The sequence below is a fragment of the Borostomias antarcticus genome, assembly GCF_949987555.1.
Source record: "Borostomias antarcticus genome assembly, chromosome: 1".
Lineage (NCBI taxonomy): Eukaryota > Metazoa > Chordata > Actinopteri > Stomiiformes > Stomiidae > Borostomias > Borostomias antarcticus.
The window spans coordinates 11,570,621-11,595,368 of NC_140234.1; the positions used below are offsets into that span (position 1 = coordinate 11,570,621).

Here is a 24,748-nt window from a genome sequence, read left to right on the forward strand (position 1 = left end):
AGTCTATAGTTATAGAGCTATAGGGCATCAAAGACCACTAGCCTATAGTTATAGAGCTATGGGGCATCAAAGACCACTAGTCTATAGTTATAGAGCTATATGGCATCAAAGACCACTAGCCTATAGTTATAGAGCTATAGGGCATCAAAGACCACTAGTCTATAGTTATAGAGCTATATGGCATCAAAGACCACTAGTCTATAGTTATAGAGCTATAGGGCATCAAAGACCACTAGCCTATAGTTATAGAGCTATGGGGCATCAAAGACCACTAGTCTATAGTTATAGAGCTATAGGGCATCAAAGACCACTAGCCTATAGTTATAGAGCTATAGGGCATCAAAGACCACTAGCCTATAGTTATAGAGCTATAGGACATCAAAGACAACTAGGCTATAGTTGAGAAAAAAGAGATTAAGTGTATTTCACAAAATCCAAAATGGCGGAAAATCCAATATGGTGGAAAATACGTCTCAGCATGAGCCCCGGAATCCAACGGTAGGCTACCTTGTTTTTGAAAAATCGGGCTGATGGCTCAAAAGTTGGATGCCTAAACGCACCTCCAAATTTGACACGTTGGTGGCGCTAGAGGGTTCGAGGTGTGGACATGACACTTGGTCAGGAGGGTTATGGCACTGTCCCGAATGATTATACCAATTTTCACAACTTTTTACCTTATGGTTCTATGGGCGGCCATAGACTCCCATTGGAAGAATAAGAAGAAAATGTAGAATCACTTAGGGTGCCTACGCAGCTTCACTGCTTGGCCCCCAATTAAGTTTTGTTCTTCTTCAGGGTGTGTAAAAGGTCTATCATATGGCAAAAAGTCTAGATTTGATGCACATACAAGAAACTATGCTTGAAGTCCAAAAAATGTCAACCTCAAAGTATTGGATCATTTGGTGCCATTTTGACAGATGTCCTTAATTGTAATCAGCCACTGATGGTCACTCTTACCTTGAAGTCTTAAAAACATACTTGGAGTGACTGTGTGTGTGTGTGTGTGTGTGGGGGGGGGGGGGGGTGGGGGGGGGCTCAGCCAGAATGAAACACTAATATGTTTAAAAAGGTTTTTATTGAAATGTCAACTCCTCAGGCACAGTCAGTCTTGGAGTGAAGCCCAATGACTGCCCTCTGCAGACCTATGGAAAGGTAAAACCAATTACATGGCAAGAATCTGTGATGGCACATTGGGCCTCATTCACCAACGATCACCAACGAAGTAAAGAAGTTCTTAAGAAGCATTTCTTCTTAAACTGTAGGCCTACTTACGCCGTTTCTACGAAAATTCTAAGAACAGAACTTGATATTGGTGAATGAGGCCCATTGACCTTTTAAGGCATACATTTATACTGTATACATACCCATTAAATATGATCCTTGAATCACTAGCCTTCTCCAGGAATCCTTGATGGGACCTGTAGAAGCACTGCCATACCTGCAAATATGACGTTTTCAAAGTTTAGATTATAAAAAGGTAGTGGGTTGACGTCTGTATTCTGAAACGGGTTAAAAGCTTTAAAAATTACCTTGTACGACTGGGCGGTTAGCCAGTCTGTGACCGGGTCTGGGGCCGAGGAAGGTAGCCAGTCTGGGGCAGGGGCTGAGGCCGGGGCTGAGGCAGGGAGGAAGAGTGGTATCCAGTCTGGGGCTGGGTATCAGACTGGGGCTGGTGCTCGGGCCGGTAGCCAGTCTGGGGCTGGGGCCGGTAGCCAGTCTGGGGCTGGGGCCGGTAGCCAGTCTGGGGCTGGGGCCGGTAGCCAGTCTGGGGCTTGGGCTGGGGCCGGTAGCCAGTCTGGGGCTTGGGCTGGGGCCGGTAGCCAGTCTGGGGCTGGGGCTGGGGCCGGTAGCCAGTCTGGGGCTTGGGCTGGGGCTGGGGCCGGTAGCCAGTCTGGGGCTGGGGCTGGGGCCGGTAGCCAGTCTGGGGCTGGGGCCGGTAGCCAGTCTGAGGCTGGGGCCGGTAGCCAGTCTGGGGCTGGGGCCGGTAGCCAGTCTGGGGCTGGGGCCGGTAGCCAGTCTGAGGCTGGGGCCGGTAGCCAGTCTGGGGCTGGGGCCGGTAGCCAGTCTGGGGCTGGGGCTGGGGCCGGTAGCCAGTCTGAGGCTGGGGCCGGTAGCCAGTCTGAGGCTGGGGCCGGTAGCCAGTCTGAGGCTGGGGCCGGTAGCCAGTCTGGGGCTGGGGCCGGTAGCCAGTCTGAGGCTGGGGCCGGTAGCCAGTCTGAGGCTGGGGCCGGTAGCCAGTCTGAGGCTGGGGCCGGTAGCCAGTCTGAGGCTGGGGCTGGTAGCCAGTCTGGGACTCTGCTTGAGGCTTGTAGCCAGTCTGGGGCTTGGGCTGGGGCTGGTAGTCGTTCTGGGGCTGGGAGCCAGTCTGGGGCTGGGGCTGAGGCCTTGGCTGGGGCTGGTAGTCAGGCTGGGGCTTGGGCTGGGGCTGGTAGCCAGTCTGGGGCTGGGGCTGCGAGTCAGGCTGGGGCCTGGGCTGGGGTTTGGGCTGGGGCTGGTAGCCAGTCTGGGGCTGGGGCTGCGAGTCAGGCTGGGGCCTGGGCTGGGGTTTGGGCTGGGGCTGGTAGCCAGTCTGGGGCTGGGGCTGGTAGCCAGTCTGGGGCTGGGGCTGGTAGCCAGTCTGGGGCTGGGGCTGGTAGCCAGTCTGGGGCTGAGGCTTGGGCTGGGGCTGGTAGTCGATCTGAGTCTGGGGCTCGGGCTGAGACTTGTGCTTGTAGCCAGTCTGGGGCTTGGGCTGGGGATGGGGCCTTGGCTGGGGCTGGTAGTCGGTCTGGGGTTCAGGTTGGGGCTGGTAGTCGGTCTGGGGTTCAGGTTGGGGCTGGTAGCCAGTCTGAGGCTTGGGTTGAGGTTTGTAGCCAATCTGGGGCTGGGGCTGAGGCCTTGGCTGGGGCTTGGGCTGGTAGTCAGGCTGGGGCTGGTAGTCAAGCTGGAGCTGGGGCTCGGGCTGAGGCTGAGGCTGGGGTTTGGGCTGGTAGCCAGTCTGGGGCTGGGGCTTGGGCTGGGGCTGGTAGTCGGTCTGAGGCTGGGGCTCGGGCTGAGACTTGTGCTTGTAGCCAGTCTGGGGCTTGGGCTGGGGCTGAGGCCTTGGCTGGGGCTGGTAGTCGGTCTGGGGTTCAGGTTGGGGCTGGTAGCCAGTCTGAGGCTTGGGCTGGGGCTGAGGTCTTGGCTGGGGCTGGGGCTGGTAGTCAGGCTGGAGCTGAGGCTTGGGCTGGGGCTGGGGCTGGTAGCCAGTCTGGGGCTGGGGCTGGGGCTGGTAGCCAGTCTGGGGCTGGGGCTGGTAGCCAGTCTGGGGCTGGGGCTTGGGCTGAGGCTGGTAGCCAGTCTGAGGCTTGGGTTGAGGCTTGTAGCCAATCTGGGGCTTGGGCTGGGGCTGGGGCTGAGGCCTTGGCTGGGGCTGGGGCTGGTAGCCAGTCTGGGGCTGCGAGTCAGGCTGGGGCCTGGGCTGGGGTTTGGGCTGGGGCTGGTAGCCAGTCTGGGGCTGAGGCTTGGGCTGGGGCTGGTAGTCGGTCTGGGGTTCAGGTTGGGGCTGGTAGCCAGTCTGGGGCTGGGGCTTGGGCTGAGGCTGGGGCCGGTAGCCAGTCTGAGGCTTGGGTTGAGGCTTGTAGCCAATCTGGGGCTTGGGCTGGGGCTGAGGACTTGGCTGGGGCTTGGGCTGGTAGTCAGTCTGGGGCTGGGGCTTTGGCTGGGGCTGGTAGCCAGTCTGGGGCTGGGGCTTGGGCTGAGGCTGGGGCTGAGGCCTTGGCTGGGGCTTGGGCTGGGGCTGGTAGTCAGGCTGGGGCTGGGGCTTTGGCTGGGGCTTGTAGCCAATCTGGGGCTTGGGCTTGGGCTGGGGCTGGGGCTGAGGCCTTGGCTGGGGCTGGTAGTCAGGCTGGGGCTGGTAGTCAAGCTGGAGCTGGGGCTCGGGCTGAGGCTGGGGTTTGGGCTGGTAGCCAGTCTGGGGCTTGGGCTTGGGCTGGTAGCCAGTCTGAGGCTTGGGTTGAGGCTTGTAGCCAATCTGAGGCCTGGGCTTGGGCTGGTAGTCAGGCTGGGGCTGGGAGTCAGGCTGGGACCTGGGCTGGGGCTTGGGCTGGTAGTCAGGCTGGGACCTGGGCTGGGGCTTGGGCTGGGGCTGGTAGTCAGGCTGGGGCTTGGGCTGGGGCTTGTAGCCCGCCTGAGGCTGGGGCTCGGGCTGAGGCTTGGCCTGGTAGCCAGTCTGGGGTTCAGGCTGCGGCTGGTAGCCAGTCTGTGGCATGGGCTCAGGCCGGTAGCTGGTCTGGGGCTGTGGCTGATAGTCAGCCTGGGGCTTTACACTGCTAGAGGCATCACTAGGAGAATTACTTGAGCACCACACAGAACTGCTGGGTAGAGGCTCATAGACATCAGAAGCAACTCTGTATCCTTCACTGCCCAAGGAAGGATTGACTGATTCACTCCAGGCCAGTCCATATTCGTCCACTAGAAAATTGAATCAATGTATTAGGAATTATACAAACAAATAGAAGTAGAAATTCAAATGTATGAAGACATACCTGTCCCTCCTACAGAATGACAACCAAAGACCAACACTGACAGCAATGTTATCCTGAAAGAAAGTAACTTATAAAATACTTTATATCGACACCCCAAGACTGATACAGCTGTCCCATTAATCTGAACAAGTAACAATCCAAAATTCAAACAAATTAAAATGACGTACCTTAACCCAAATATAAGGGGCTGTGCCATATTTTGCCTGAAATCAACCCGATAAACCCAATGAGCAAACTGGCTCCTTCCCAATAACCCAACCCTGTCTTCCAAGACAACCTCACATCATTATGTCTGGTCCTTATACAGGCATTGATTGCTGCCTCCTGCGTTCAGTCTGAATAGGCTGATTAGGACCAGCTTGTGGAGCTGCTTGTCATGTTTTGCAACAGGTGCCTCAAATTGGAAAGGAAGTATCTTTCTGGAAGTTGTTTATATGTCTTGAATGTACAGGTAAAGGCCTACTCTGGGGAAAAGTGTATTAGTTTGGGCAAAATGACAAAACATAAAAAGTAAAAGCCCATATGATCAGAGCGTGTTCTTTATTAAACTTTTCAGTCAGATCATATCATACTAAATCAAGGTCTGAGTGTCTGTGTAATATTAGGCAATACTGACATGTGTAGAGGGTGTCACATCTGCGTTCAAGCAATCAGTGGAATATCACAAACATGTAATTAGGGCCCGAGTACTGGCGGTGCGAGGCCCTATTGAAATTGTAAGGATTATTATTCTCTTACATCCTTTTCCCCCCAAAAATACCTTTTAGGCGGCCTAAACATCGATGAAAACGCATGAAACTTTGCAGATACGTCAGTCCCAGTGAAAAATGTGATATTTCATGGGTGACGGAAATGGGTGTGGCAAAGCGGCTCAAGAGCGCCCCCTGGCAAGCCCCACCTTCCAGTTTTTCGTAGGCAAACGAAAGTTGATAGACATAGCTAATTTATCCACACACACAAAAAAGTCTCTTGGAGCCATACCCTAAGTCTGACAGGAAGTCCGCCATTTTGCTCGTTTTTGACATTTCCATCCCTCGTACTTTAACTCCTCCTCCTACAGATTTAATCCGATCGACTTCACACTCGGTCTGCTTCATCTGAAGACCTTTCTGATTAAAAGTTATCCAAAAAATGTTACGTTTACTAAACACCCTTGTCGTGGCGCCGCGGCGAATTTTAATGTTTCGCCATAAAACAGGAAGTCCTCATATCTCCTCCATACATTATCCAATTTGTCCAATATTTCTCACGCTTCATGAAGGTTCTGTCCTGAACACATCTATGTGTCAGTATTGCGTCATACTTATAACGCCACCTATTAGTGAAACAGGAAGTCCTCAAAACTCCTACATACATTATCCGATTTGCACCAAATTGCTGACGCTTCATGAAGGTCGCATTCTGAACACATCTATGCGTCGGTATTGAGTCACACTTACAGCGCCACCTACTAGTGAAACAGGAAGTACTCACAACTCCTACATACGTTATCCGATTTACTCCAAATTGCTCATGCTTGATGAAGGTTGCATCTTGAACACATCTGTAAGTCAGTATTGCGTAATACCTACAGTGCCACCTACTGGTGAAACAGGAAGTCCTCATAACTCCTACATATGTTATCTGATTTACTCCAAATTGCTCAGGGTTGATGAAAGTCGCATCCTGAACACATCTGTGCATCAGCATTGAGTCATACTTATAGCGCCACCTACTGCTAGTGACAGAAAGTCCTCATAACTCCTACATACATTGTCCGATTTACACAACATTTCTCACGCTTCATCGAGGTACCGTCCTGAACACATCTATCTGACAATATTGAGTCACGCTTAGAGCGCCACCTACTGAAGTTTCTCTCAGAACTGGACACCAAAATAGCACACCCTTTAACAGCACCGCACCCCGACACGCTGCTGCTGCTTGCAGCCCTAGTTCCAAATGTCTTTTATGGTCCATGCTTGCGCTGGTTTATGGGTTGGATGGTATACTATTGGCCATATTTCCATGGTTTATAGATGGGTGTCTACATTGGTAGGGCTAAAAGGAAGAATGAATGTAGCAGAGGTGGTTTGGAACCCCATTCTTTGGATGATGTAATCCTGCATGACACTCTTAAGACAAACTCAATGACAGTTTTATAGCAGGCTACTACATTGTGCTTTCTGGTCACGGTAAGCTAGTAAACACTGCTCCCTGTAGGAATTGGCTTCACTAATCAAATTAATTTGAGTCTTGTTTCCCTTTCAGCCACAATGCAGTCACCAGCAGACCAAAGCTAGCTATCCTTCATATACAGTGCAACAATTGTAAAATTGTAGCACACAGACCATCAGCAAATGAGTAGTTCAGTGATGGGACTGATTCCACGTGCCAGATGTTTTTAAATAGCACATCCTTGATAGCTTGCGCATCAACATTTTGTGGTACAAACTAAAGCTCATTACTTATATGCTAATTTTATATTAGAGAGGTGAAACAGGGGTGCCCATAAGCATATATAGTGTTTGACAGAGAGGGAAAAGTCAGCTGGTTTAAGATGAGAGGTGAAGGAGAGAGAGGCTGGAGAAGCAATTGAGAATGAAGCCTTGGTCTACATCCATATCATGTTAACTAGCTGCGTGAAATACTACAGCCTTTTACCCACATAATTCACCTGCCACTATGCTAGAGCTTTATGAACCTCTCCTTCCAACCAGATCTCCCATAGGGAAACAATGAGGTCTGTTCTCTCTCCCACCTTCTCTCTCTCCCTCACCCAGTCTCTCTCTCTCTACATACCTCTTTTCTCCCCTCCTTTTCTTCATCTGTCCATCTTTCCCTCTCTCCTTCTTCCTTTCTCTATCCATCTCCCACTCTCTCTCATTCATTCTTTCTCTCTCTCTACCTCTGTCTCTCTGAGATGAACAGTGTAGCTTGTATGTCCAGTGATGTCTCAGTGGAACTCCAACCAACATCAACCTTGCTCCAAGTCCAACCTTACTTTCATTACTGCATTAAGTCCTCCTTCTCTGGCACCAAGGACACATACACACACACACGTGCACACACACACACACACACACACACACACACACACACACACACACACACACACACACACACACACACACACACACACACACACAGTAAGTAGGTGCACCGCAAGTAGTACTGCGCTCTCTCAGTTCTGCGCCTCAGAAATCACAGTAATTACAGAGAAAACAAAATGACAGGAAATTGTTCTGCCGCTTAAGAGCTATTTCTGACCAGGGCTGCATTGAGCGCCAGCTCTATTAGGCATAACTTCATGAGGATTGACAGACGGATGGATTAATACATCATCAGGCGTGTTCATTACAGCTGTCAGGTATAATGACCACACGTGAGTGGCAGTATAACTGTATATCATGTAGCCTACGTGTCTCTTTGTGTGCGCACGTGTCCATATGAAGGCTCCATCAAATGCGCCGGTCAGCAACCAGCCAACAAGATTGAATCTGAATACACATTAGTGTCTGGAATTACAATATGATCTTGACCAGAACACAACATCTGCGGTTGGAATGATAACATGGAAAGAAGAGTAAGTAAACCCCTCAGCTAGTGATAGTAGGCAGGAGGGTATGTGGGTCCCTACTCTGCTCTGGCTAATCTTTGGTGTGTACACACTCCAACAGCTCATATGGTACATGATGCAATCCTGAAAACACATAGGGGTACTGTATGGCCCCATGAGGAATAGATACACAGATTTAAAGAGAAGCCACATGTTAATGAGGTGGAATATGTTGCAGTGAATATAAATTCAGTACAATCGGTAGATTCAACTATGCACAGATACACACACACACACACACACACACACACTGCACCACAGACACGCAATGCCGGCTTTTCCATACATCCAGACCATAGCGCCCACCACTTTATCAGATCCACCTGCTACCTTCACTGCAATAAATTACCAATCCATTCAGTTCAGTGCTTCAATCATTCACACACTCTCCTGGGACCGCCTTTGCCTCAAAATCATTCTCCCTCTCATTCCTCTAGCCTCTCCTCTTCCACCTCTCCCTCCATCTGTCCATCCCATCCCTCTAATCAGAACAGCCTGTTCTGTAGCCGACAGCAGCAGAGAAGCTGATGTTATTTGCTAATTGCCGCAGACAGAAGGTGTGAGCTGTTTGTCGACTGCTTCTGTGTACACAGAGCCTGGGAATATGCTGTGTGTGTGTGTGTGTGTGTGTGTGTGTGTGTGTGTGTGTGTGTGTGTGTGTGTGTGCGTGTGTGCGTGTGTGTGTGTGAAAGTGTGTGTGAGTCAGAGTCAGTAGGCTATGTGTGTTCAGAGAAAGGGTTATTTGTTTTCCAGCTGTGAGCCATCTGTGATCGACTCGTATCCGTTGCTCCCCAGAGAAGAATGAGGGAGAAGGTGGACAGCTTAGTGAACCTGAATTGATGAAAAAGTCCCTTCGCTTGGATCCCTGAATCCAAAACCAACACCATGATGTAGCCTAGTGAATCAGTCAAATGGCCTACCCAGCTGATTTATCTGGGCACTTAAGAGGACATTGTGAGCATTTGCTTAGGCTAACGATAACCTCTGCCCCCCTCCACCCCAAGCTGGAACCACTGCCACCCTTTTGACACCCTAGGTAAAACGCTAGAACTGCTAACTTTACTGATGATGGAAGAGGTTAAAGCTTACCAAGATGTAGGCTACGCTTGGGCCCTAGGCTAGGACCTACAGTCATGACGGTGTGCTGTGGACACAAGGGTCACTACAGCCTTTGAACAAACGATTGTAGCCTACTGACAGGCAGAACAGGACCGATGTGTACCGATGTAATCTACTGGATGCTTCGAGCGCCATCTTGCGCATTGCTGAAGTATTGATTGCGAAGGCGCTGTGTTTGTTCCTCGAGCTACCCTGTAAACCGGACGGTTGCCAGGTTTGAGCAAACACTTCTCATCATCCCTGAGAGTTCCGTGTGAGCAGTGTGTATTATGTACCCTCCGTAGGGGGATATTTAAAAACATGGCAAGCCGGAAAAATCGCTAGCAAGCTCGAAGCTTCTGCCGAGTTGAGTGCTTTAGGAGTGTTGTTCTTTGGTTAAAAAAACAACAACACTGAAACAAACAACATTTGGAAAACATTCATAGCTTTCAATCGGGATATCTCAAGGGGTTATTCGATGCTCTACTGCTTCGTCTAGGGTTCATATCTGAAAACTAACCGTGGGTGACGGACCTCTGAATCAGAACTGTCTGCAGGGCAAGGTGACGTTAACGAACCGTCGGACGCCATTGCATTGTTTACGAAAACGGGCCCGACCAGCCCTTGGTAAAACGATAAACGGGACGTCCCATAGCGATGGTCAAACGTTAGGCCGTCTCTGTAATTGTTTGCAACAAGTTCGCATTTCATCAGCATTTCATCAGTCCCCATCTTGCTAGGACCAGGATATGACCCCACAATAACAAGTTCCCCACTGACATCTCGCTTCTCGTGTTCTCCTCAACGACAGGTGCGCAGAAATGTCTCACTACTCGTCTTCGCGCAGCTCCTCGCGGAACACCGACTGCAAGGTGTACGTGGGCGATCTGGGCAACGGTGCAGCCAAGGGTGAGCTGGAGCGGGCGTTCAGCTACTACGGCCCTCTGCGCAGCGTGTGGGTGGCCAGGAACCCGCCCGGGTTCGCCTTCGTGGAGTACGAGGACGCACGGGACGCGGAGGATTCAGTGAAGGGGATGGACGGGAAGTGAGTATGAACTGTTTCTAACACGATGGTTTTGCGGGTGGATGTGTCCTGAAAACCTTGAAAATGTGACTTGGATCATGACTTGGGCCATCTTTTATCCATAAACTGCAGAAAACTGCAAATCTCTTTCTCAACTATCACCCCTCCCTTCGTTCCTTACTTCCTCGCCTCTCCCTTTCCCAGGGTACTTTGTGGTTCCCGTATTCGCGTGGAGCTGTCTACAGGCATGTCTAGGAAGAGTCGCCATGGCCGTCCCAGTCGCCGCCACTTTGACCCCAGCGACCGTTGCTACCAGTGCGGAGACAGGGGCCACTACGCCTATGACTGCTACCGCTTCAACAAGAGGGGAGGGGGACGCCGCAGCAGGTAGGCTTTTTTGTTCATTTCCTGTTAGCCCATACCTTGGGCCATCGCAAGATATGGGCTAACATACTGTGTGAGTACCTTGCACCTTGCAGTACCTTCATATTTGCATTTACATAATTTCGCAAGAAAGGTTTCCCCAAAAGTTTTTTTTTGGCCCCTGAGACCAAACGGGCCCGAGTTGGGAGTGCTCGTTATCAACTGGTGATGGCCCAAGGTCTGGGCTAACAGGAAATAATAGTGGAAAAAAGGTAGCAAAAGACATCCTGTGGTGTGGGCCTAGCTCCCGGCCTAATAGAACTAATAGAAGTTCATTTCGTATCCACCAACGTGGGTGTACAGTGTTGTGGAAATTTCTGTCACGGAGTATTGTTCAGGAGAGAGTGAATGCCACCATTCTAGGTTTAACAAAGTGTATTACATGCAAGCAGGCAAGCAGCACAGTAGCCTCATACAATACAAACAGCACAATAACATACACACACCCCCAATAACCCGTCTGGAGAAGGAGACCAGTAACATACACACACCCCCAATAACCCGTCTGGAGAAGAGGACCAGTAACATACACACACCCCCAATCACCCGTCTGGAGTGAGAGACCAGTAACATACACACACCCCCAATAACCCGTCTGGAGAAGAGGACCAGTAACATACACACACCCCCAATAACCCGTCTGGAGAAGAGGACCAGTAACATACACACACCCCCAATAACCCGTCTGGAGAAGAGGACCAGTAACATACACACACCCCCAATAACCCGTCTAGGGTGAGAGACCAGTAACATACACACACCCCCAATAACCCGTCTGGAGTGAGAGACCAGTAACATACACACACCCCCAATAACCCGTCTGGAGAAGGAGACCAGTAACATACACACACCCCCAATAACCCGTCTAGGGTGAGAGACCAGTAACATACACACACCCCCAATAACCCGTCTGGAGAAGAGGACCAGTAACATACACACACCCCCAATAACCCGTCTGGAGAAGGAGACCAGTAACATACACACACCCCCAATAACCCGTCTAGGGTGAGAGACCAGTAACATACACACACCCCCAATAACCCGTCTGGAGTGAGAGACCAGTAACATACACACACCCCCAATAACCCGTCTGGAGAAGGAGACCAGTAACATACACACACCCCCAATAACCCGTCTAGGGTGAGAGACCAGTAACATACACACACCCCCAATAACCCGTCTGGAGAAGGAGACCAGTAACATACACACACCCCCAATAACCCGTCTAGGGTGAGAGACCAGTAACATACACACACCCCCAATAACCCGTCTGGAGAAGAGGACCAGTAACATACACACACCCCCAATAACCCGTCTGGAGAAGAGGACCAGTAACATACACACACCCCCAATAACCCGTCTGGAGAAGAGGACCAGTAACATACACACACCCCCAATAACCCGTCTGGAGAAGAGGACCAGTAACATACACACACCCCCAATAACCCGTCTAGGGTGAGAGACCAGTAACATACACACACCCCCAATAACCCGTCTGGAGTGAGAGACCAGTAACATACACACACCCCCAATAACCCGTCTGGAGAAGGAGACCAGTAACATACACACACCCCCAATAACCCGTCTAGGGTGAGAGACCAGTAACATACACACACCCCCAATAACCCGTCTGGAGAAGAGGACCAGTAACATACACACACCCCCAATAACCCGTCTGGAGAAGGAGACCAGTAACATACACACCCCCAATAACCCGTCTGGAGAAGGAGACCAGTAACATAGACACACCCCCAATAACCCGTCTGGAGAAGGAGACCAGTAACATACACACACCCCCAATAACCCGTCTGGAGAAGGAGACCAGTAACATACACACACCCCCAATCACCCGTCTGGAGAAGGAGACCAGTAACATACACACACCCCCAATAACCCGTCTGGAGAAGAGGACCAGTAACATACACACACCCCCAATAACCCGTCTGGAGAAGGAGACCATCAAACCTCAGTTGCTTCATGCACAAAGCAGTCTGCAATGTGAGAAATGATGGCCCAGATCTGCGGTTACAGTCAATATTTATACAGTCAAAAACAACCTTGGTGTCTGGGCCAATTAATAGCCCTCGCATCCCACCCCCCAGTCCAGCCGGAATCCTGTTTTGTCAACAGAGAGAATGGCAAGGCTGGGGCGCGAGCAGAGACAGTCACTTCTACAAAAACATAAGATTAGAGTACATAGCATTCTTTCTCTAGCCAAGGTATCAGAGGCCAGTTCTGTGGCCTAAACAACAGACACTGTTAAAGAGATCTAACCAAGGTCTAGTATGTCAAATTAATTCAAATAATGTCTAATAACACATATTTTCCATTACAACAGACACACACACACACACACACACACACACACAGGTGTGGTAGGGCGGTACACCTCTCCCTGAAATGCATTTTTTCAAAATTTGCTTGGGCAAAGGCGGAAATTGGAAGTACTTGCACATGAAACAAAAAACACTTTGAGTAGTAGTACTGAACTATGACCTTACCTGATGATCAGAGCCCATTTTCACAAAACATCCTAGCCTGAAAATGACTCCTAAATGGCCAAAATGAGAGTACTATGCCCTCTCCATCCCCCAAATAGTCCTGGCGCGTCATTTCATTTCCACTTGATTCTTAACTCGATCGCGCACGCTATGGAAAGATGCTTCACTTATTGTGTTGATAATTGTTTTGTCACAAACATTTTTAAAGGTTCATTTTTTAATTAATAGCCTTTATTAGAATGTGACAGTGAGTTTTAAGTAGGCCTATAATCGCAACTACCCTAAATTGTTCAAACTCCATTCCAGTCCAAATTTTCTATTTCCGACAATAGAGTAGCTTAGTATTACCCTATAAAGTAGCCAATGATGGATTCACCGACACACTTATGTAGCCCAATACATCCATGATGTAGCCCCACACGAACCAGTCATAGTGGTCATGGTCAGAAAGCAGGAACGTGAAACACGTTGCCATGCCTGGCAAAGAGGTCAACCCTGTTAACCCCTGTACCCCGTACATTTTAGGTGAAGCTCCTAACTAGGAAGTTTTAGCGCTAGTTTGGAGGACCTCTAGTGATTCCCCCAGATTCTCCCAGATTCTTTGTGAATACAGCCACAGGTACTGTCTGACTGGAGGTTGGTGAGAATCCCATTCGAGCATCTATAATATCAGGCTACATTCCATTCATTCATGGCCTTTCCCATCAGGTGCTAGAGACATCACGTTCTTTAATTATTCCCAGCAATATAAGGCAGACGGGTGCCCTAGGCTATGTATAAACTCCTAACTGCAATTTGTTCAAATAATAACTGACAAAACTTTGCCCTCAGGTGTCACAAAGGAAATGGACTGTCAGCTGTGTTATTCCAGTTTGTGCACTGCCATAGAGCCTGAATTAAAGTGCGCTAATGTGACCGCCCACTTTTCTTTTTTTGGGCTTCGGTTCAGAAAGTGAATTTTGCCTACATTCACTCCACTGACGTGTTAGAACATCCTTATATGAAGAGTTTTAAACCTGGAACCAAGCCAACTGGCTCAGAGATTAATCATATTTGTAACCTTGAGGTATGGGAACCGACATGGCAATATATTATATTTATACTACTAGCTTTGTAAGATTTTATCATAACCACTAGGGTGGTCCTTAAAATTGAAATTCGGAAAGTCTAAGCTCCAACCCCTGGAATTCATTGAAATAGTGGAGAAAACTCTCCTGGTGAATTATTTTCTCAATCGGACAACAATTACCCCTCCCTCATCGACCTTGAAGTTTCACCCTGAGGATCGCCAAGAGACGCTTTTTATCTGGGAATAAATAGAGCGTATAAGGATTCAAATGAAAATAAAAACAACAATCCTTGAAAATTTTTTGTGCCATTTATTCCCAAAATGTTAGCTTATAACACACTCCAAATTGCGTATAATGTATATTTTATTGCCACACAAGGGACGTTTGGGGCGATGCCCTTCCTCAGCGTGTTCTGGCCGAAGGGCATCGCCCGAAACGTCCCTTGTGTGGCAATAAAATATACATTATATGCATTTTGGAGTGCTGCCTATTTCTTTTCCTGTTTCTGAGTATGGACATTTCCATTATAGGAGCACCCATTCAGGGCTCTAAGGTGCGACCATTTTACTCGCATTTGCGACTAAAAATAGTTTTGTGCGATCAGAAAAAGCACACTGCGAGTACTGTTTTCAACTATTTCACTCGCATTTTGCGTCTAAAATAAATCCATGCAAATTGGATCAAACTAGAGTCAAAGTTTCGCGCACCTGTATACAAAACTACAAGTCCCACAACTTTTTTATTTATTTATTTATTACAAGTCCCACGACTGCAACCTGCAACGCGCAGAAATCTTGGGATGACGCGCGATGACAGCTCAGCTGCCCTCACTCAAAAACGACTTTGCAGACGCCGAATGCCCCTGCCAGTAATGTTAACAAAAAATAAAATGAAGCCCATTCAATCGTATTTTGCCCTGCAAAGTGGAACCAAGGAGGGAGAGGAATTCGGTGAGACCCAGGGGGAGTCGAGTCACTCAAAAATCGTTGTTTACACAAAGTTCTATTGATTAGATTAGATTCAACATTGCACCATAGCCTACCAGTAACTTACTGGATCCACATCAAAACATAATGAAATGCCGTTGACATCGTAAAAAGCGATTTCTTTCTGAAATGCATGCCATAACGATCCAATGACATGTTCCTTTGCATCTACATTAAACTAAGCTTTTCCACGGATTTTAAATTGTTTTAATAATTATTTGCGAAGATATTGGGCTTTCTTCCCACGTTTTTTCACGGCACCGGCAGCTATGTTTCATATCACTGCCTCGGTTCACAAAGCATTGTGTGAGTTTTCATCTACCCCTCGGTTTCAAGTCGGCATCTGAAAACCCTCGTTTTGGAGGGCTGTTTGAACTAGCCCTCGATATGCTCCCTAGTCCTAGAAGCTAAAAGTAATGGGACACACTACCCTACGCGTGAATGCGCAAAATGTAGGGGTGGGGCCTAGGGCTAGGGCTAAGGGGGGGTATTGGGATTGGGCCATAGTCTTCATTAGGACCAATGCACATGATGAAGTGTGTGGGAATAGTATAGTCTTCATTAGGACCAGTGCACCTGATGAAGTGTGTGGGAATAGTATAGTATTCATTAGGACCAGTGCACCTGATGAAGTGTGTGGGAATAGTATAGCAGGAGAGGATGAGAGCTCCTATGGTGAGCAGGTTATTATTGTTTATTGTTGTTGGCAGTAGGCCTAATGTGTGTGTTGCTAATAAAAATGTTATTTCCAATTTTTCGTTGCGCTCCTAAATTTCTTTCTGTGCTCCTAGTGAAAAATGTTAGCTTAGCGCCCTGTCATTGCATGCAAGAATTTAATAGTATAAGTGAGTTGAGCGCGTCCCTCCTTTTCTCATGAGCTTATAACACACAACATAGTGTTTTATAAATGGTTACCTCATTACACAGTTAAATGTATTAAACTATAACAAAAATCTTAAGAAAAATGTCTTTCTACCTCAAATACATACTACATAGTTTGTAGCGGCAGTAGCCCAACGTAAATCAAGTGTAACTGCAGTATATTTTAACACAACTTGGAAGTATCATTTTGGTTCCATGAACATAATCTGAGTCTCTTTAGAAGACCCTAACAGACTACACGATTCTGCGCCCCTCAAGGATCCACAAGACTCCTAGGCACGTCCGACTTGGTGCTAGTGCTCCTGCTGGGCCGCCACACCAGCATCCACGGTCTTCTTTCTGGAGTCCGGGAACTCCGCGCAGTTGCTCCTCATCCTGAGTTAGCCTTCGGTTGTACTCCTGGATGAAGGCAACTCCTCGCTCTGCGTGGTCGTTGATGACCGCTATCCCCTGCACGAAGGCCGCCGCTGTCCGGAAGTCTTCCCGCTCCAGCCATGTCGCGGAATCTTCCAGGCGCAGCTTCTGGAAGAACCGTCGCGTGTTGGTTGATGCCATGTCTTGCGGTTAGAGTCCAGAGACGGCTTGGCTGGGCAGCTTTGGGCGCTTTGCTGGAGATTCATCTGAATCATCTCCCACCGTGGTGTGAAGTGAGGTGAGGATTTGCCTCTTCTCCTCCACCGTGACCAGGGGGTCAAAGAGCGCCAGAGCAACAAGCTCCTCTGAGAGGTACCACAGGTGCCCTTGCAGCTTGGTCAGAGCTGCCTTGCCCACATCCCGGTTGACGTCCATGTAGGTCGTCAAATCCTTCAGCAGTTGCAGGTCATGTCGAGGGCAGCTGCGGCCTCCGGATCCAGTGTCCAGGCTTTCGCGTATAGGCGACTGACGAAGACGGTGATTTGCTGCAGGCTCTCCTCCTCCTTTGCTGTGAGCTTGAACTGGCTCCGGAACATCCACACCTTCAGTGCGTAGATGGCTTTGGACATCCACCTTGCGTGGTGAATGGGTCCGGGGGCTAGGAACCTTACTCCTCGTGGGGGGACCTGGCCGAGGAAGATCACAGTCAATTCCAGCAGCTCCCGGTAGTCGTCCTGAAGGCCCTTGTGGTTGATGAGGGTGCTCTGGAACCAGTCCTTGTCCACAGGGTCCAGCAGAGGATGCACATGGGGGTGGGAATCACCGGGCTCGAACTGGCTCCGGTCGATGAACAGCCAGTGATCTTGGAAGCGCTTGAACAGGGTCACTATCGGACCTGACGTGGGGCCCATGACTGTCGTGAAAACCGCAGCGAGGAGTAGCTCAAGGACATGATGGCGGCTCGCGAAGTACAGGAGGTCTTTCTTGAGCTGCTGTTCAATCAGGACACAAGCCCCGTTGTTCCGGCCAGTGTTGGAGGATGTCAAGTCAAACTACTTATTTGTTCTTTGTTTGTGAAATACGAAACGTTGCGTAGACTCGCGTAAAGTCGGTTGTGAAATGCTAGTTTCAACTCGCGTTTCACTACGCAATCTAATCCTGTAACTAGTTTACGCACGATTATTGTAAGGTTATGACACAACCAATATATCATTGGAATCGCAATATAGTTGGCTGTTAAACTGGCCAGGCTAAATTTTGCATTTCTACATTTCTGCAGTTTATTGACATTGAATCTAATGCTGCATACAGCCAAAAAGTAATTTGACTTTACTAAAATTGAGGGAGGGGTAAATGTTGGAATTTGAAAACAATACACCAGGAGAGTTTTCTCGACTATTCCAACGAATTCCGGGGGTTGGAGCTTAAAATAAATGAATAAAAAAATGTACCCCTCATGAAGGACCACCCTAATAACAACAAAACATTGACAAACCTTAGAATCGCGACGTTCCAGGTTGAGCACAGTCAAATAATAGGCCATTTTTTAAATGAGCTTAATTACACAAAAAGTGAGCCTCGCATATTACTCTCTGATTCCTTCTGGCTCCCTGAAAGAAACAGTCCCCTTTCTATTGACCTTCTAAATTGGCCCATAGGTGCAAATGTACCTGGATTGATAGGGTGCCTTCTGATTTACATTCTATTCACATTCTAAATACATGTGAGGTAAGGGATGGCCATGTGTGAATTGTCGATTTGTAAACAAGCTTTGTAAACAAAGCCTAAAGTAGAGGTATTTCCATGCATAAAGTAGCTGTCTGGCCAGCTACTCTAATCCCCCACGTCTGATTTTTATTTTCCCTAGCCTAATGTCAGTGCATTTTTGTTGTATTATCCTGTCTTGCTGTCGGATGTAGAATATCACATCTTCGCGTTCACACAGATCATTTTTTGAAAGCGTGGGCGCTCTCATTGTTGTTTGGATCACGCTGCTCTGCCAAAGCACTGCACCTCGCGACCCCGGAAACATGTCAGGGGAAAAGCAGTGCGCCTTGCTTTCAATAAACCTTCCAAAATGAAAACGTCTACACGGCTCTCTGAATTATTTATCGCCGTTGGTCTAAATTGAACAGACACGGATTGGTGTAACAGATTCTCCCCCCTTTCGTTCCGTCTTTTGAGGTAGTGATCTTCCGCAGCGGCCCGACTCCCCTTTTCGTCTGAATGGTGCGTTCCGCCAACACGGAAGACTACTGCTCTTCCTCCTCTGTTCTAGTCTACAGTATTTTCTGCAGCCTCTCACAAGCCAACCAAAGCCAGGGCCGGCCCATCCATTAGGCAAAAAGAAAGCATGACCACATCACAGCAGTGCTGTCCTCCCTGCACTGGCTCCCTGTCTGCTTCAGGATTGATTTTACGATTTTGTAACTTGTTTTTAAGGTTTTGAACGGCCTGTCTTCTCTGTATCTAGCTGAACTCCTTCGTGTTCATAGCCCGGTTTGAGCACTCAGGTCAAGCAGTCAGCTGCTCCTGGATGTCCCCAAATCCAGGCCCTAAACCAGAGGTGACCAAGCTTTTGTAGTTGCTGGCCCCAAGCTGTGGAAGAGCCTACCGCTGCATATTAGAACGGCCCAGACTTGGATGACTTTAAGTCTCTCACCTTTTCTCAATGGCTTTAATTACATGATGAGCTTAGCATCCCAATAATATATCTATTTTCTGTTCTGGTCTTATTTGCTATTGATTATATTGTATTTTGCTGTTTTAGTGCCTTTTGCCCATTGTACAGCACTTTGGTCAACCATGGTTGGTTTTAAATGTGTCGTCAACTGTTTTTCCGTTCAATTTAGGTCACGGAATTTCAGCTTTTTAGTCATTGAAAGTCAGGGAAAGGTCAGTCATTTGATATTTGACTTGTGGGAACCCTGCATGTACATTATTCTCTCTCTACCTGACACTTGTCACAGGCAGACAGGCGACAGGCTGTTAATGTCGTTTATCAAAGATTGTGGTCCATTTTGACAGGGGCGTGGTGGTAATAAATATTCAGGTATTTAGGAAATTTCCCTCCCCATGCCTGTAGGGAGCTGTTGTAATTAAAACATTTTTTTAGATATTTAGATTTAAACCAAGCTGAAACTTTTCACAAATACCATTTTTGTTTGTGTTTTACAACATTTGCGAGGGCAAAAAAAAAAAAACTCTATAACTTGTGCGTTTGTAGATCTACAGTATTTACAAGCTGAATATGATACTGACCAAACTATTGATAGGGTCATTCAGACAGACTTGTTAAGACGTAGTACTTGCGCCAATCGTACGTTTCGCCGTTGGTCTAAATTGAACAGACATGGATTGGTGTAACAGATTCTCCCCCCTTTCGTTCCGTCTTTTGAGGTAGTGATATTCCCGCAGCGGCCCGACTCCCCTTTTCGTCTGAATGGTGCGTTCCGCCAACACGGAAGACTACTGAAGAACTGCTGATGGCTCACGCCTCTTTTAAATGCGGAGGGGGGGAATGCTATCTAAACAAAGAGCTGCCATGGAAATATTACACCTCTATCTAAATGGGCAGAGCGCAGATATTGTGTGTCCATTGTGGGACCTATTTGCAGTAAATTTGCGGAAGCTCTGTCTAAAAATTGCCTGATGACATATAGCTGTGATTGTCCTTCAAATAAAAATATCAAACACATTGTAGTAAGTCTGTGTTAAGTTTATGAAATTTAGATAAATATCAGATAATTTCAAATTCACAAAGCTGCTCTGAATTCAGCACATACCTCAGAGGGTTAACACATTTGACTCTGAGCAACAGAAAAGGGCATGACGGAAAAAAAGGCAAAGGTACAAGATTTTGTACATAATTATTTTAAGTGTGAAGGAACTACCCATCCCATAAAGCATTGCGAATGGTACCTTTCCACTGACTTCCAACCTAAAATAATGACATTTTGTGGCCATTTTTCTTGTTGCTAGCTAGTTCGTTTACTTGTGGATGTCAATAAACATGTAACATCAAATATTGGACGTTTCTCATTCATTTAATCAAAATAATCAGACGTTGCTCTGTGTAAAACAATCGTGAAGCTCAGTTGTAGCCATGGTAGCAAGCAGGCAGTTATGTCTTGCGTATAAAATGGCAGACTGTGACGTGCAGTAAACATTTACATGGTAACAGCGATCATCTGCTAGCCAGTTGGCTTGATTCCATGCTTAAAACTCTTCATGTGAGGATTTTTTTGAAACGTTAATGGAGTGAATGAAGGCTGAATTCACTTCCTGGACCTCGCTGTTGCTCCCGAATTACAAGGCAATTACAAGTTCTGTTTCTCCTGCTTCCCTAGGTCACGCTCTCGTTCCGGATCTCGCTCGCGGTCCCGGTCCAGGTCCAGGTCCCGTGGTCGCAGGAACCGGTCACGCAGCCGTAGCGACGGCCGGTAAGTTGCCACGGCGAGCCTATCCGTATTCTCTCGCCCTCTACTTGCATACCATGGTGGGACGTCGGCCATTTTGCTCATACCTGTCCATTCCCTCCAGCTTTGTCGTTCCCACTTTCACAAGTGATGTGTGTATTGATGACTTCCCTACTTGTACTGATACAGATTCTCTCTCTCTCTCTCTTTCTCTCTCTCTCTCCCTCTCTCTCCACACACACACACACACACAGCCGCCATCGCTCATCATCATACACCAAGCGCAGGAGCAGGTAAGACTAAGACTGTGGTGGGATAGTGAGCGAGAGTGCTGTGTGCTCTGACTGAATTTACACGGACCCCTCCCTCCTCTCCTGGCGGTAGGTCTGGCTCCCCTGCCCGCTCCAAGTCCAGAAGCCCTGTGAGGAGGTAAGCTGGTAACACCGCCTCTCAAAAAATGGTATCCACAGTCTTAATTGGACTCCTTTTGGGTGTCGGGTTTTGCCTCTAATGTTTGTGATTTGTCTTGGGAAGGGGGTCGAGGGCACCGGCTGGATAGACAGAACCACGTAGCGGTGGGAACCGCCAGTTCGTCACAATCTGTAAACGTTAACGTGGTGGGTTGAGATCTGGTCCCCTGTTGTTGCCGTCGCTCCAGGTCTCGCTCCAAGTCGGGGTCTCGAGCCAGAGGGCGTTCGGCTTCGCGGTCTCGCTCTCGGTCTCACTCCCCCAGCCACAAGAGGGCCAGGTAAGTCGCGTCCCTAACCCCCCCTCACTGTCTGCTCTGTACCTCCACATGTTTACCTGTCTTTGTCCTCCAGCCCATGTTCTTAACACTACTGTTAATTTACGGTTGGCTTTGGATGTTCTAGAATGTTTTTTTTTTCCTAATGGGATTCTAGAAGGTGAGCTTGTCTCAGAAGGAAGGCCCCCCCCCCCCCTCCTCCCCACCTCCTCACACGCAGGTCTTAGACATGTCAGTCTACCGGCCAAACTCAAGCTGAGGTTCAGTTTTCTAGCCATCCATTGGGTAAGCGATAGGGCGGTAGACAGTCCTCCCTCCTTCAGCCTCGGACCTCCACCTACCACCGGCCTCCGCCTGAAGTCTACCCTCACCTCCAGAGAAGGTGCAGAGGAACCCCTTCTAGAGAGAGTCGCCAGAGAAACCTGGAGATGGATGGAGGACAGATTGGGATTTTGGGTTGGGGGGGGGGGGGTTGCAGGGAAGGGAAGGAAGATGGAGGTAGCGGTGTTCAGGGACTCCTCACCTGAAGGTAGAGCTAATCTGATGCATGTAATTTCCTGTTAGTCAGAGAGTCCCTTACACAACTAAGGAGGCTAGTCTCAGAGAGAGAGAGAGAGAGAGAGGGAAGGAGAGAGAGAGAGAGAGAGGGAAGGAAGGAGAGAGAGAGAGAGGCTGTTTTGGGGGACAGCTAGTGGGAGGGTTGTGGAGGTGGGAGGGAGGGTGGTGGGTCTTCTCTTTTCTCTTCTCCTTCAGATCCATCCATCCAGCCTCAATTTGACTATAGCTCTTCAGAGAGAACCTCAAAACCCCTCTCGCCCTCTTCCTCCTCCTCCTCCTCCTCTTCCTCCCTCTATCCTTCCTTCCTTCTCGATGGTGATCAGACTACGGTGACCTGCAGCAGGCCTGTGTGTTTCCATTTCCTTTTAAAGCGAGTGGGAGCGCCCAGGGTCAGCCTGGCGATGTGTACGTCCAGCGGGAGGGTGACCAGAGCTGGCCAGAGATCAGAACCCAGTCAGCCTGCTCGTCTCCTCTGCTCCCGGGGGGGGGTTTAGAGAGAGGTCGACCTTCCGTCCGTCCGACTACAGAGCCGACTGACAGACGCACACCGCCCGCCCTGCGCGCGCACACACAGTTGTTCCAAAGCCTCCTACTACTACTACTCCCTACCAGAATCAGCCAGAGTCACCCAGATTCAGCCAGCGCCACAGACCAGAGCCTGACGCTGGGCCGAGTTCAAACGACCAGTTAAAGCCCCCTACTACAGAGTCCGTCCCTACCTACCAGAGCTCTCCTCTCCGGCCTGAATGCTTAGCTTCTGAGAGGGTGAGACAAGGAGGGCTGACGAGAGATCAGACTTCAAGACCCTCCGAGTGTCTTCCAGTTCTAGCGTCCGTCGCTTCTCAGTTCATGTTGTTTCTGCCACTGTCTCCAAGGTAACCGAACCTGAAAAACAACAAACGAGTTTAAATGATGTCATTTGATTTGGTCAAAAAAAAAGCAAACAAACACGAAGGCTTGTTGTCTAGTCTTTCTCATGCTGTCCCTAACTTTGCTGTACACATATGCTAACTCTCAAGCACTACAGAGCATGCAAGTAAGGTTAAAAAGAGTGTGTTTGTGTGTTTTTACTGAGAGAGAGAGAATGTGTGTGTATGTGATAAAGAGGAATTTGGTGAGAATTTTATATTACACATTTTCTCATTGGTCTAATGCCGCATTTAATGACACCTATAATCTCATACTTCTCTCAAAGTACATATCTACCTGTCATGTAACTACTGTAATAAAAAAAACGTAGACCAATTCACAACTAATACTGCTGAAAGACATCAGATATCTCCATGGTGGCTTTGAACATGGTTGTTCTCACTGGTCTCAGTAGCCTATATTAGGCCAGCGTAGTGCTTGTGCTGTTCCCTTTGGGTTGTAAGTAAGTTGTAAATCTGCACTGTGTGCATGCTAGTTTAACCATGCAAGGTCAATGGGATACTGTAAAAAACTTGTCAAAAGACAAAGGGAAGTGGATTAGTTTTGGTCATTCACAAGGCCATAGGGAGTGGTTGTGATAATTGTCGGGGGTTGGGTGAGTTATTCATTGCCTATACAGTCTGCTCCTGCCTTAGTCAGGCAGCCTTTTGTCTAGTGAGGTTTTTTTGACACCCTTTTAGGCTGCTCACACTCAGACTGCCCTCTATTTCCTTGGCCTCAGGATTTTCTACCCCATGGGATCACACCCTTTGGTGTTTGGAGTTATCCACACCTCCGATCCGTAGACACTGGGTGCTCAATCCATCCATCATTTCTACTAGCTGCCCTGCTTTGTTTGGGTAATCTGGAGAGATTAAGAACCGGGGCCTTTAAATCTCTTTGTCCAGTTATGTAACCCCAACACCTCGGAAGACTCCTGGGCCAATGAAATGGGCCGTAGTAGTGGGGCTGAGAGCCCTGAGAGAGGCAGGCAGGGCTGGGGGGCGGGTTAGAACGTAGTACACGGGTAACCAGGCTGTTGCTGTTGTAGAGAGTGAGCACCCCTGCTCTCGCCTCGGACTCACTGACTCCCGTCTCTGTTTCAGTCGTTCAAGGTCTGCAAGTCAGAAGAGGACCGCAACCCCGGGAGGCGACTGAACCCGGATGAAACCCCCTTCCCCCCCCCCCCCACTCATAACCCCCGCAGCTCTTTTACCGGGGTTCGTTTGATTTGAATCTCCCCCCGTCTGCATAAAAGTGTTCGCCTGATTCGATTCTCTCCCACAGTGTTGATCTGAGCCGCTGTGTGTGGAGCTATTCTTCAGGATTAGCTCCACGCCCGCAACCTACCCGCCCCGCCCTGACCCGCATGCCTTGCCTGGTGATGATGTCACATTCCTAGAGACTATTCCTGATGTCTACTACTACCACTCCTGCCCTTTTTAGGATCGAATCAGATTAAAGGAATCATTTTCGTGATTCACTGGATTTGTTTTGAAAACTGAACTCTATATGTTAAGTATTTTTTAAATCTAGATACAGTGTGATATTGAGTTGAAACGCTGTATTGGTTCTCAGTTAGTGCTTTTCCCAGCTTGTATGACAGTGGCAGTTTTATTTTAGAATAAATCTCTGTACACATTACTTTCATGTCTTATTTCTTTAATTTCATAGCTT

At 48.5% G+C, this 24,748-nt stretch overlaps 1 protein-coding gene across 2 annotated transcripts; it reads left to right on the forward strand.

Moving 5' to 3' along the window:
• The first annotated feature begins 9,556 nt into the window (after window positions 1-9,556).
• On the forward strand, window positions 9,557-24,695 carry LOC311314786 (uncharacterized protein). 2 transcript variants are annotated; one of them, XR_014630646.1, is made up of 9 exons: window positions 9,557-9,764; window positions 10,013-10,246; window positions 10,430-10,612; window positions 20,791-20,883; window positions 21,114-21,152; window positions 21,244-21,288; window positions 21,518-21,607; window positions 22,534-23,037; window positions 24,178-24,695. XR_014630646.1 is itself a non-coding variant. In XM_084445280.1 (8 exons), exons 2-8 carry the CDS (start codon window positions 10,023-10,025, stop codon window positions 22,586-22,588), a joined length of 729 nt encoding a protein of 242 aa, XP_084301406.1. In that variant the 5' UTR covers window positions 9,557-9,764; window positions 10,013-10,022; the 3' UTR covers window positions 22,589-24,695. The 2 variants fall into 2 exon arrangements, 1 of the variants encoding a protein (XP_084301406.1); XM_084445280.1 differs by having other exon boundaries at window positions 22,534-24,695.
• Window positions 24,696-24,748: the final 53 nt, after the last annotated feature.